The 13,572-nt window shown below is 41.5% G+C and overlaps 1 protein-coding gene across 2 annotated transcripts in view; it reads right to left on the bottom strand.

The window, feature by feature from the left end:
- The window catches only part of LOC116921366 (cubilin), a 33,721-nt gene that overhangs the window by 10,263 nt on the left and 9,886 nt on the right, over positions 1-13,572 (bottom strand). For both annotated transcript variants that reach the window (XM_045171647.1, XM_032927639.2), the window contains exons 4-8: positions 9,179-9,498; positions 8,557-8,737; positions 7,434-7,493; positions 6,730-7,100; positions 6,327-6,602 (exon numbers count right to left, since the gene is read on the bottom strand). In XM_045171647.1, coding sequence (XP_045027582.1) covers positions 6,327-6,602; positions 6,730-7,100; positions 7,434-7,493; positions 8,557-8,737; positions 9,179-9,498 — 1,208 coding nt within the window. The remainder of the gene's footprint in view (positions 1-6,326; positions 6,603-6,729; positions 7,101-7,433; positions 7,494-8,556; positions 8,738-9,178; positions 9,499-13,572) is intronic.

The raw sequence follows: 13,572 nt of genomic DNA, 5'->3' as shown, positions 1-13,572 counted from the left end.
GTGTGTATGTGTGGGATCTTATTTTCTTTCGCTGGTAAAGTTATTATTGGATTTCGGGTCCGGACAACAGCGGAACGGGCGCAACTGACACCACTGATCTTCACCCCCAATCCCCCCCCCCTCTTTAAAAAAAAGAAAAAAAAAAGAGCAATATGATCCATATAAGAACATAAATATTTCTCAGAAACAAGAAACTTGACTTTGGTCTTTTTTTTCTTTTTTCAAACTGTCAAATGTCAAGTGCACCTTATTACTCGGACAAGATGCGACAGAAATCGAGGCCAATTTTCTTTCGAATGTCATTTTACAGCGCGTCAAGTTTCTACTGGCCGCAAACCATTTGATGAGATCAAAAGGAATTTCAAACCAATTGGAAAGCAAAACGGACGCAGACCAAACCAAAATCATATTTGATGGCAATAGTTCGTTTTGACGGACACATTTCGAGAGGTGACTAAATTGGGCCGCACGATCCATCGATGACGTCATCACGCTACGCTATACGTGCTGTGACCTACTCTAAGCTCCCCCCGGTTCTTCCCTTCCCGCCAATTGAGTAATTTGATTAGTCCTTGGCTTGACGGTCTCACACAACAACATTCGAGAGCAAATACAAGGAAGGAAAGAAAATGAGAGATAATTTTTAAATATACCTCCGCGTCTTGACGATGAAGATTTGGCGGCAGAATAACCGGCTGGATAAAGCAGAGTCAGCACCAATAAATACGTGCTGATCATCAGTGATGAGGATGACAACATTTTCCCCATCCCCATTTTCTTTTCCCCTGTTTTTTGTTTGTTTTTTTTCTCGATTGGATACCACGACAATAGGAAAATGTTACGATATCTTAAGGTGGCCAACAATTCTTTAATCAAATTTCCAAAAAAGAAATTTTGAATTTTGAATTTCCGCGCCAAATTAAAACAAAAAACAAAAAAACAAACGAATCGAAACAATTTGTTGGACAAAGAGAGAAAAACAAGTGTAAACAACTCGACAAGAAAAGAAAACTCTCTGCGAACGATGTTTTCCGAGTTTGCGATCCCGGCACAGAAATTCAAAACAAACAAGAGAAATTTGAGCGACCGAATGCAGAGATGCTCATCGGTCGGCGACTCGGCACCAAATGGGGAAATCCCGGCACATTCGACTCGGTTTTTACCTCCCTGTTCCCCCCCTTCCCCCTTGTACGTACTACACGCGTCTATTGCCAAACTCACGCAAACTACGGCGAGCGTGCGCACGCTCTTCGCATTTTATTTCACGCTTAATTTTTTTTGGTTTTTTTTATAAATAAATTAAATAACAAAAGAAAACGCGCGGAAAACTGGACAAGCAAAAACGAATTGGAATGAATTGAGCGCGTGGGTGCAGCCACCAGCGCAACATAAAGCAGTGCGATCCAAATAGTTTTTTTTTTTAAATAATTTGATTATTACTCGAATATTGATCATTGACGAAAGCGCAAACGACTGAGACCGGCCTTTCTAAAGAAAACCTTTGGCCCTTATCGCCCCCGACGTGTCAACTTCGGGGGATGGACAGTTCCACCAAACTTAACGATTAAAACATGTAAAAAGCAAAAAACAAAAAAAAAAACTAAAAATAAATAAATCGGACGCGGAAGAGATGATCAAATTACACAAAAAGTGCAACGAAATAAATCGCAAAAGGAAGAAACAAGTTTTTGTCGGTGGAAAGATGGCGGACTATACGATAGCAAACTAGCCACTCTAGACTTCCGTGTTTGGCCTCTGATTGTCATTCCGAAAGAGGCTTTTTTTTTTTTATACTCCCTTCTAAAAAGAAACAAAAATTCCTATCAAAGTAAACAAGAAAAAAAAAGAAGGAATAAAAATTGGGAAGCCATCCAGCAAAAAAATACAAAAAAAAAAAGAGAGAGGCTTGAAGAGAGCAAAGACATTAGCCTCTTTCTTTCTTTTTCTTTTCTTGCGAGCAAAAACAACAACAAAAAGAAGAGTATATAGTATATATACTAGTGTACATAATATAAAGCTTGGTCAGCATTAGCACGCTCGCCCGGGATTCGAGAAAGAGAGAAGAGAAGAAAAACAAAAAAATGTGTGTCGACGTTAGAGACAGATAGGGGAGGAGAAACGTCCCTGGGCGACTGACGAACGTGACACGCACGCAATTCTTTTGTGAGCCCAGTGCGTGAAAGCAAAAGAAAAATGTTATTTGTTTTTTTTTTCGTGTTGGTTGATGAATTTCCGATGTGTTTCGGGGCGCATAGTTAAAAAAAAAAAAAATGTCTAGATGGCATATACAGTCGTGTGTGACAAAGAGAAGTGTAATTAGTTTGAACGCAAAAGTCCAGGTGTATAGTGGTTAGCCTGGGCGAGCGCGCTCACGCGATTCCAACATGTCATTTACAGCCGGCTGTCGATGGCGTGTCAAAGACATTGTGTTCCCCCCCCCCTGCCCCTTTCGTTTGACCTATACGTCTAATTACAAGTTCGATACGTCCCAACTATCAAATGAAACCTGGGTCGATATAGTAATATATATTTGTTAAAGAAGATGGTTTGATATCAATTTTTTAGATCAAGGACTATGCGGGGGAAACAGTTTCAGCATCAAAACGAAATGATTCGAGGAAGTCGGACAAATCTTTTCGTGAATGAAAATGATCTTTTGATGTTTGCATTGCCAAGAAGGCCGAGGCAAAATAGCTTTTCATCGTATGTCGTTTCTAATATTTCGAATAACGAAATCTGGCAATGCCAAAAAAAGAAAAAAATTCAATTGAACCGTCGCATATTTTGCTATTGTTCCCCGCGCAACAAAAGGTGGCCCAGGATGTCTGAACACGTGAACGACTCGCTCGCATCGAAATATAGCAGGAAGAGAGAACCTATGCCATTCATTAACTTGTACATTTTTATTCAAGTCTTGCCATTCTAATCGATTTGGCTTTGAAAATCACATTCGAGTAACGTATAGATCGTAGGCCCCCCCCGTTCATTCACACAATGGGGGATGCGAAAAGGAAGAAGCTTTCCGACTTGTTCGGGGTAGAAAACTGTAATTCCTTAACGATCTATATCTAATGAAGCGTATGATTACCAGGGGGCCCTGGTCTTGCAAACACAACGATTTCTCCAGGAAGTTCTTCGACGTGTTTCTGGCAGTCCCCCGTCGGCTATGCATTATAGATTCAATACCTACCCTTGATGGCCTTTTCTCTCTCTCTGCCTTGAAAATTCATTAATTCTATGCAAGAGTCATCAAAGTAAAAGAAGCGGAACAAATCCCATAGACCTCACTCCCCCCCCCTGCCTTTTTTTTTTCTTTAACGCGCTAACGTTATATCCTGTCACCGAGAAAACGAATATCCTGAATGTCATCGAATCCATTCATTTTAAATCCCCTCCAAAAAGAGATGGCGATGGAATTTTTCAATAACTAAAAAATGAATTAGATTTAAAACAAAAGATTTTTTGCTGTGCAGACATGTGCGCCCATTCTTAATAGACGGTAAGAGACTCTAAATGAATTTAAAAAATTAAAAATATTCATTTCTCTTAGTGTTCAAAAGTTGTCGGCGAGGGCGTTGGTGCGTAGGCGTTACACTCACACCTTGAATCATCACACATGGTTTCAGCCTTATATTCTTTTTAAAAAATAAATAAATAAATAAAAAGAGATTTTCTAGTTGTTGTTCCGCGTGCGCTGGTAATGATGCGCTTATTCCTTCATTTCCGTTATCCAAGAGCGTGGGGAGAGGGGGGGAGAAATGGTGTTATCAAAGACGGGAAATCAAACATCTTTTCATCACCAACAAGTTCCCACTGGAAAACTCCTTTCCTTTCCTTTTTTTTTTCTTATTATATATAGGCCTTCTATAGACTTTTCAAGAGGCTCGTTACACGTCTAAATCAAAGTATAGCATAAACGGGCCATTTATACTAACAAAGAAAATGGGAGGACAAACCCCAAAAAAATCAGATTAAAGTTGATGGCCTCGCGCGCAGAAATCCAGTTTAAACAGCACTCGGACGGGCTAAGCGTTTGTACAGCATTCTATAATGTATGACGTTTGAACATATGCTAAAAAAGATGGACCTTTATAACGCCCCCCCGGTCGGTGCGCAATAATAAAAGAATATACAAGAAGAACAAATAAAAAAATTCAAGATGACGGCCATGTCGGATCAGCTTGAAAAAACACGGACGGCTAATGTCTTTGGTATATCCAAACGAATAAGAAAAAAAAAAGAACAAAACGTATTGGAATACACAGACATAAAGGAAGACACGGCGTGATGGCCAGTGTCCAGCCATCAGCTTACAGCTCAGTCGTGGACGCACAAAGAGAACAAACAAAAAAAATGAAAAAAAAAAAGGTCTGCGGCTTCTCCCATGAACAGTAACATCATTAGTCATCCCGAAGAGTCGGCTGGACAACAACAAAAATCGATAAATATTAAATTAGGTCGCACATTTTTTTTTTCTCCCCCGTAGGCCAAAAATATTCAAATTCTTTCATTTCTTTTCACGTTTGTTTTTGATCCATAAACGGTGTAATACTTGTGTGTTAATACCTACACTTCGGATGGCATTTTAATTGGCCCTGTTGTGCTGCAGTTCATATCGTTTGCTCCCAGTTGGTCCCCCCCCCCCACATACACACACAAAAAAACATGTTTCAATTGAGTCGGGTTTGAACTTGCACTTCAGTTATATAACTTGTGTGCGAATATATATGCACGCATCAAATGTGCATACGTTTACTCTAAACCTACCCCAATCCTCCCTCCCTCCGGATATTGGGTGGATAGGCGCAATCAGCCCTTTCAAAGTTTGCGCGTGTTGTTTTTAGGACCTCAACATGCACAATGCATTCAGAGTATTTAAACGTGCGCCAGATTGCCTGCCCTGCAGCATCAGCACAGCCAATCGCGTCAAATTATTCTTTAAAAAGAAAAAAAAAGAAAATTTTGGAAATCAAACTTGAAATATTTCATCGGGGAATCGATGCCGCGATCGATATCAAAGGTTAACATGCAAAAAGAAAAAAAAAAACAACAAAAAAGGAGACCATTGGCTAATGCGATTTAAAATCGCAAATTTGCATTTTGAAAAGAATTGGCGTGAAAGAAGAAAATATAAAAAAAAAAGATAAATCTGAAAACAGGTGCTGTTGGCTCACGCGATAGCCTTCCGCCTCATTTGAATAATACAGCGTTGTCGACAGATCCAATACGACCGCTATAAAATCCCAAAAATGTTAAAAAAATTCTGGCAAAAACCCCCGTCTGCTTCCTTCACTGAAGCGAGATAGCAACTACGTAAAAGCTTTTTCTAACGCATCGTAAAAAAGAAGCGGGTCATCCTATTTACATAATGCTTTTATCATGCACAAGCGACCCGCATCTTAATATACGACATACTCGTTGCATCTCAATATCAACTCTGCCCCTCCCATATTTCATCCCCCCAAAACCAAAATAAAAAAAAAAATAAATAAATAAGGAAATCAAATTTTTTATTTATTTATTATATTTTTTAAAAATATCCGGTCGAAAATGCGACGAAGCAAAAATTTCAATTTCCTTTTTCTCGCCCTACGTACCGATAATTCAATTTCAAAAGTGTAAAAAAAAACAAAATCCCCAAAATAGAGGCAGATATCGTGTCTGATTGTTGCACCCTCAATAAATCCAAGCCACTCGCAATCCTTCCCCCCCCCCCGCAAAAGAAAAAGCCATAAGCGGAGCGAGACACTAGATGGCACCACCAACGTCCTCCGCATTTTAAAAAAAAACCTATTCCGCCGATGTCATCATCGTCAGAATAGTGTCATAATTGGAACCGTCATGACGCTATTATGTCAAGGCGTCTCGTAATCAACCGCCACGACAAACAAAAAGAGAAAAACAAAAATGTCAAAATGCAAAAAAAAAGAAAAAGAAAAAGGGAACAATTTCGGCTGATCGCCAAGAAACTGTTTGCAGCATTAAAGAGCTGGTTGCGCAGAAATACATAAAAAAAAGCGACATCGGCAATCAATAGAACCCATAAATAGAGCAAACGGGGAAAGAACTTTTTCACGACAACACCATCGTTTCTTTTCCTCCTCTCCTTTCCCTCTTTTTCATTAAACATTGATACCTCCCCCCCCCCACACACACCCCAACCCAACCCAACCCAAACAACACGGGATTGTAATTATCCCGAGGCAACGGTTTAAAAAGCGGATTTTTTACGCGCCGCCATTGTTTGTTTTTTTTTTGCGGCGGAATTCAATGAACGCGAAATGAAAACGAATAAATAAACTGAAAAGAAGGGAGGTCATTCCTACTTGTGTTGGTGTCCAGGCCGAGATTAGACTGGGCGTCGCTGATCTCTGACGTCGCTGTCGTCGTCACGGCTATTATTAAGGGCAATTTCGACGTTCTCGGCGATGGCGTCGTCTGCTTGACCGTCGATCGGCTCGTCGTCGATGTCGTCGTCGTTCGAGATGGTGTTGTCGATGTCGGTTTGGTAGACGCCACCTGGACCCTGCGGATCGATGGCGTCGTCACGTTTATCGGACGACTAAAGGTTATCGTCCTGGCCGTTGTGGGCGTTGTCATCTCTAAATTAGCACACACAAATAAATTGAAAAAAACAAACAAACAAAGCCAAACAAAATGAATTAATTGTTATGGAATCCTTACGAAAAGTAACAGGTAAAAATGATAAAGCGTGAAGGAATGTTTTACGTGTGCGCCGCCTGGTGGTGGCGGTTGTGCCGACCGATGTCGTCGGGGTCGTCCAGGTCGTCGATGAAGTGACACCTGGTGGATTGATTATGAAACCGTCTTCATTTTCTTCGTCTTCTTCGTCTTCGTCTTCTTCTTCGATTATGTCGTCGTATTCGTCAGCGCCTCTGGCGGCCGGAAGGAAACTGTAGCGGCCCTCAAAGCCTTCGAACGTGTGCTCGGATGAATTAGAAGAGTAAAACTCGACGAGAAGGGACGACGAGGATGACCACAATTCAGCGTGATGAATGACGCCGCACAGGTGAGCAATGACGGGCGATTGGATGTCGCCACCGTCGTAGACTTTAACGCCGTCTTCGCTCCACAAGCAACTGTTGCAAATTACAATTTTCAAATATATAATTTCAATGTGAATTAATGCGACCGGTGATTGATTGATGCGACTGTAACGCCATCTAACGAATGCGAAAAACTTGCCGCTATAGCGGACATGGTTTCTTTGTATTCTACTGCCACCTACCGACCATTTTTCTAACTTTTTCAAGTGGGATGCCAAAATATAAATCGTTATCTCCCACTCACATCCGGATCGTCTTTTTTTGGGGTTCAAAGAAACGTGTACACGCTGCGAAACAGGTAACTCGCAAAAAAGAACGTCGCAAACAATAATAAATGACGCAAGAGAATTGAAAGAAAACCATTACCTGACATCTTCTTCGCCGAGGATCAGTTTCTCAAAGTGAATCTTGACTCGTTCTTGATACCTGGAAATGAAAAACAAACAAACCGATATCTCATTTTACATCATCCAATAGCAAAAGAAATACCAAAACATTTCAACCAGAATAAGGAAATTCCCCAAATCGTCTCTGCAAAGGACGTACTCTGTCAACTTGCACCTTCCCTTTAAAAAACAAAGGTATACATCCGTTGACGTGCTTCCCTCTCGCTCAAATAACATCATCATCAGACAATGAGATTCATCTCGAGACAAAATTAGAACTCCATTATTTCAGCTGGCTCCCATTTTCCCAACAACACGTTTGATGAAACCCCCCCCACCCCCACTCACCGAAAATTGCGTCGCATCAACTTCGATAACGAAGCAGGAAAACGAAGAACGTAAAAGAAAACACACAAAAAAAGGGGAAGCTGGCGTTCGGCTTATTAATGCGATTCGTAATCATCTTGTGCTGCTTGTAGCGCTAATAGACATGATATTGTGTATCTCTGTCAGGATGGCCCTCCCAGGCATGCCTGCAATGCAACGGGCTTGCCTGGGCGACACAAGCGTGTGTACACACAAGCAGCTCTTAATAGCAATCAAAAACAGGGACGATCCTCCCTCCCCCCCCCTAAAAGAGACACACAACAACAACAAAAAAAAAAAGGAAAAGAAAATTAGAGGATAATAGGGAACGATAGTCGACGTATAGAATTGCCGTTGTCTCGGCCTCGTTATCGGTTGCCAGATCAGATGATCGTTATCAACTTTGCTTGATACCAATCAATACACCAGATAGACGACCGAAAATAAAAGGAAGGGGAAAATACAAAAAAAAAATAAAAAATAAAAAAAAAATAAATAAAAAATAAAATAAAGGTTTTATTTGTGGCAGATTGCAGTTTGCGGTTAGTCACCGTAGATGTATCCTAAACTATTATTTATTTTTCTATCTCAACCATCTGGAGAATTCCCTCGTTTTTCTTTACTTGGAGACAGGGGGGGTTCTTCTTTAAATCAAACGACGTCGGTTGCTATTGGTTGCGACTAATAATATCGAAAGGCAGGGGGGAGGAGTGAGGAAATAAAATGGTTCTCTTTACCTTCCGTAGAAATGATAGAGACACCTGGAACGGGCTGGATACAACGACGGATATAATGGCGAATAAAATTTGTTGGTAGGTTGTTGTTGTTGTTGATCTTGACGGCTCGCAGCGCCACCGCTAATGAATTGATAATCACACACGCTGCCAGCAATCCTCTGCCCACCTGATCTGAATTTACCTGCAATTTCGAAAGACACACAACAATTAATTCACTTCATTTCCACTGGGCCACAGCATTGAAAAGAATTGACGTCAATCATAGCCGCTCTACTTGATCAAAAATAAATAAAAAAAGATAATAAAGTCAGCGCGGATTTAAGCAGCTCCGACGAAGTCAACCGGATGCATAAGTCGAGTTCGTTAGTGAAAAAGGGGGTTGGGGGAACAAAGTTTTGCCAAAGTCACTGCGAAAGCGCGTTACTGGGCAGCGATCAAAACTACTCGCTACCCCCCGTCCATAACATTTTGGCAAAGTTCATTAGGAGCATCGAGTAAAAAAAAAAAGGGGGGGTAGGAATGGATGCAACTCGCTAAAACTCTGGCGGAGGGACGAAAGAAACACGTCAGTTTAAAACTAATAAGAAAAAAACAAGAAATTCAACAAGATTTTGCTCGTTACTTTTGCGTATGAATCGATAAGTGCCCTTGAATCCGTAGGGCACATTAGTTGAATTGGATGTGACGGAAGGAGTCGAAAAAGACGCGCTGTCCACGTGCTGGTGATTGGACGACGGATGATTGCCGGTTGGCGCATTCTTATTCGTGTGAAACGCAAGCACTAAACTTGATTTGGCGCTGTAATAGCGCACCGCCTGGCCGCCGTAACGGCCCGATCGTTTGGCCGGCAACGAGCACAGACGCCCGTTCGATGGCGTTTTCTCATTAATTTCACCTCGATCCAGGTGTAAATACAAGGCCAAATGATCCCCATCTCCGCACCTGTCAAAACAAAACAAGAAGAAGACAAAAATTATTAATAATAATATATGAAATCCATTCATCACCAAACAATTGCAGCTGAATCAGCAGTTATCCAACAAAGTATAACGGCTCTCCTATTTATTATTATTTTCTGTTGGCGCCCAAATCAAAGTGTCCATTCATTCCTGCCTGCCCCACAATAGAAAGTTGTTGGCATTCAAACACGACGACTGTAATCATCTCTTCGCAGATAGGACGCGGAGCAAACGTGCCCCCAAAAAGGGCTACCCCTACACAATAGGCGGTATGAACGACGACCTGACGTGACAATAGAACGACTCATTTCGCATCCGTCTAGGCCGAAATTGACACGTGTGTGCGCCCACGGCCAGCTTATTGCGCAATAATAGTAGCGGAGAGTGCCAGAAATTGCCGACCATCCATTCTTTTCGACGCGTTTTACATGGCGACGACACAAGACGGCTGCTGCTAACAATAGGCCATCTCGGTAATGCGGTGCTACTACATTTTTTATATATATACATAGGGCACCACCGACTCGGCCGCTGGGCGGCGGAGTGCGGGCGAGCTCGCGCAAACTGTTGGCTTTTTATAAGTTATACACACCGACGTCTTGAAACAGCTGTCCCTAATGCACTAGTTTGCATATTTTCGTCTAGTTACGCGATATTTGAAAATAATAATAATAAATGGCAAAATATAAATGGCAACTAATCTGCATAATGGCGAAAACATCAAACGACATTTGTTTTTGTTTGATATTTTCGCGCAATTGTTTTCGACTCCATCGTTTCTTGTTGTATTCGCCTTGTTTACCACGTATTATTCAAACCTTTTTTTTTTTCTGACGCTTTCATGTCGCTAAGTGCCTATGGCTTCTTACTTTTTGATGTCAAACGAACATTTTTAAGTCTCTTTTTTTATGTGTCGAGCGCTATACATACGGTACTCTCTGTGCCCTTCTAACGTGCATTATAGAGAGAGGGCAATGCAACTGCGGAAGCCGACACTTTCTCCACCGTGTGCGCCACGCCATCATTTGAATTGTTAACGACGACGAATAGTTCGTCGCGAGTTAAACACAAAAAAAAAGAAAAATCCAATTGTTGCCGCAGCGGTGGCAGCACAATCGATTTTCTTAGACACGCCCAGGTAATGTTTCACCTCTTTGCGACGGTCGTAAAAATAAACAGATCGCAACATGCATCATCCGCCCAATATCCTACTGCTAGTCCAGCAATAAGCAATTTTCTTCTTCTTCTTCTTCTTCTTTCTAATACATCCGCCGTTGCAAGAATATAGATCTATAAAGGACCTCTCTACGCACAATGATTCAATCAAGTTGGCCTCTTCTCATCGCTCCTCTTCTTGTTTTCTATGCCGCCTTTCTTTGCTGAGAAAGGGCCATCGTCGAAATCGAATCAGACTTGAAAGGAACTGGAAAAGAGGCGGCCCGCGAAAAAGAAAAAATCATTTCACGTTAAAGGTAAAAAAAAAGAAACAAGTTGATTCGCATAAGGGCCGAGTATAAGGCGACGGCCATCAAATCTAATTTGTATCTATTCAATAAGATGATTTTTTTTTTAATCTAAAGAAATTCAAAAAAAAATTGGGATTCTCGTTAATGAAATTGAAAACGGCCATTTTGATTGCATCACGGCGATGGCCACGTTTGCATATTTAATTACAACCCACCCAAGTGCAATCGAAATTGAATGTAACGCTTAGGATCGTTCTGATGCCAAGTCGATCAAAACCAAATTTGCACTTTGCAATGCGTCTCTTACACACACTGCCCAGTGAATGTAAACAAATAAGAAAATAAGAAAAAAGGGGGGAGAGAGAGGTCTGCAAAACCGAATCGATTCATCTTTGTCCGTCTATCTGTGTTATGTACTTTACCGAAAAGAGAGATTTCCTTCTTTCTTGTGTGGCTGCCATCATTCAAATTGGATTTGGATTGGCGCCATATTATTATACGCCGATGTTTTGTTTGTTCTCGATCGCCTCTTTTTCTGTTTGCCTTTGACATCGATCGACCACAAAAAGAATTGACGACAGTTTGACCGACATGCGCAAGAATTCAACACGGGCCGCTCCATTAGTCCAAACGAATTCGCGCTTATTGAACAAACAAAACAACAACAAAATAAAAGAATCAAATGATTGCAGATTCAAACGTTATGGCAAGAGATGAAGCCTTTTGTCGTTGCGCCAAGGCCCAAACAACGGGAACACAATTACACCCATACAAATAATAACATCCTTTTTCTTGATCTCTTGCCGAATTTCTCTTGTTGATCAAAGACAAAAAAAACAACTCAACTCGAACCTATTGAAAATAGAAAGAATCGCCTTATCATAGAGCGTAGCAGTAGACAAGAGCCAATCATTAAGAAGCGATGCACACACACAAATAAGTAAGAAAAAAACAGTTTTTCTCTATTTATTTTTGCTCTGCCCAATTTTCTGTCTCTTATTCGAAGATGAGGACCCTACCCCTACCCCCGCTTTTCATAGAGACAAATGGCTCTTACCGGTTCTAGACACACACACACACAAATCTAGTCATAAAAGCAGACGACAAAAAGAGAAAATTTTCGTTAAGGCAAGTCGTCGTCGTCGTGTCTAAAGAGAAAATGCCCGTGATTTGCCGTATCGATCGAGGAGCGACGAGGAACGACCTCACGAGAGGCGCACAATCTCATCGAAGGAAAGCAAGAAGAAAAAAAAAGGGCGGGTTTCAACGCCCACTGCCATTGAGAGTCTTTTTTTTCTTATTTTTGGTTCGCATTCAAACTACTGCACGCCGCTCTTCTTTTCCCCATCTGCATCGGTACATAGAAACAGATGGTAATGGCTTCAAGTTCTTCCTCAACTGGCGTGCGGAAGCTATAAGGAAAAGAGCCAAAAGGAAAACAACGGTGGAGGGGGAAACAATCAATTGCTTCGATTTCTTTTCTCAAAACTGCAAATGAGTTCCTGATCGACTGACCGTTTCGTCTTTTTGCATGTCTGTGCCCAATCATCTCAAAAGCGTCCCTCCTCCCCCCACCTTTTTTTTTTTCCCCTTTTTTAATATAAAAGAAAAAAGAAGACCTAATCTACGAGATACGTCGAAGAGAGGAGGGTGAAACTATTGACAGACACGGGCCATTATGCCACGACAAATGATGATGTTTTTCAGACCACAACGGAGTAAACTGCCCTGCCTATAAATCTCATACAGCCCTTCCCGATGTGAACACACACACACACAAAAGGAAGGGGGGGGGGGTCTGAACTGGAAACAGGCCAGACGAATTACACGACATACGAGTAGACATCACGCACAAGACGGATCTATTTTTCTTTTCTTTCTTAAATTTATCTGAAAGGTCACCAATCTGAATCTATTAGCATGCCCTATAAACCCCTCCTTTATTTTTATTTCTTCTAAATTTGAATTGATCAATGTCGATGATGGAGTGCTTTAAAAAAATAAAAAACACGTCACTTATTACGATGGCACGTCGTCCATTGTACGATGGCGAAGCTGGGATAATACAAACGGCACGCGCGCACCAGCAACTTGTACTCACACACACACACACAATAGGGACTAGATTACCAATGTATGTGTGTGTGTGTGTGTGTGACTTTTAGACTATGATAGCTCATTATTACGCGCGTGGGCTAGGGGGTAGGAGGAGGTGGATGGAGAAAACAGGGCCCAATTCACAAAAGTATATAGAAACTAACCAAGCGGACCAAGATAAGAGTGTCGGCCGGCCCATGTAAAAAAAAAAAAAAAGCGAAGAGGAAGATCATTTTCAAGATGATGGAACAATAATGAAAAAAAAAAAGAAGAGATGAAAGCGACTAGTTCCGAAAGACGCTTTGACTATTATGGGGTGGGGGGGGGGCGTCAAGTGGTGCACACGAAAAGGGAGGCGGTAGCGGCGGTGCGCTAGAGCGGACAATCGCAGACGACAAAGTTCGTTGAATCGTGTGACGTACGACATACGTGGAGGGAAAATTGCGACACGACTTTTGCACGTCGATCGATACGCAGACTTAGTGTTACAATCC

Source organism: Daphnia magna, linkage group LG4 (assembly GCF_020631705.1).
Source record: "Daphnia magna isolate NIES linkage group LG4, ASM2063170v1.1, whole genome shotgun sequence".
NCBI lineage: Eukaryota > Metazoa > Arthropoda > Branchiopoda > Diplostraca > Daphniidae > Daphnia > Daphnia magna.
The sequence above is the reverse complement of the archived record's forward strand: the minus strand, read 5'-3'. Positions and strand labels throughout refer to the sequence as shown.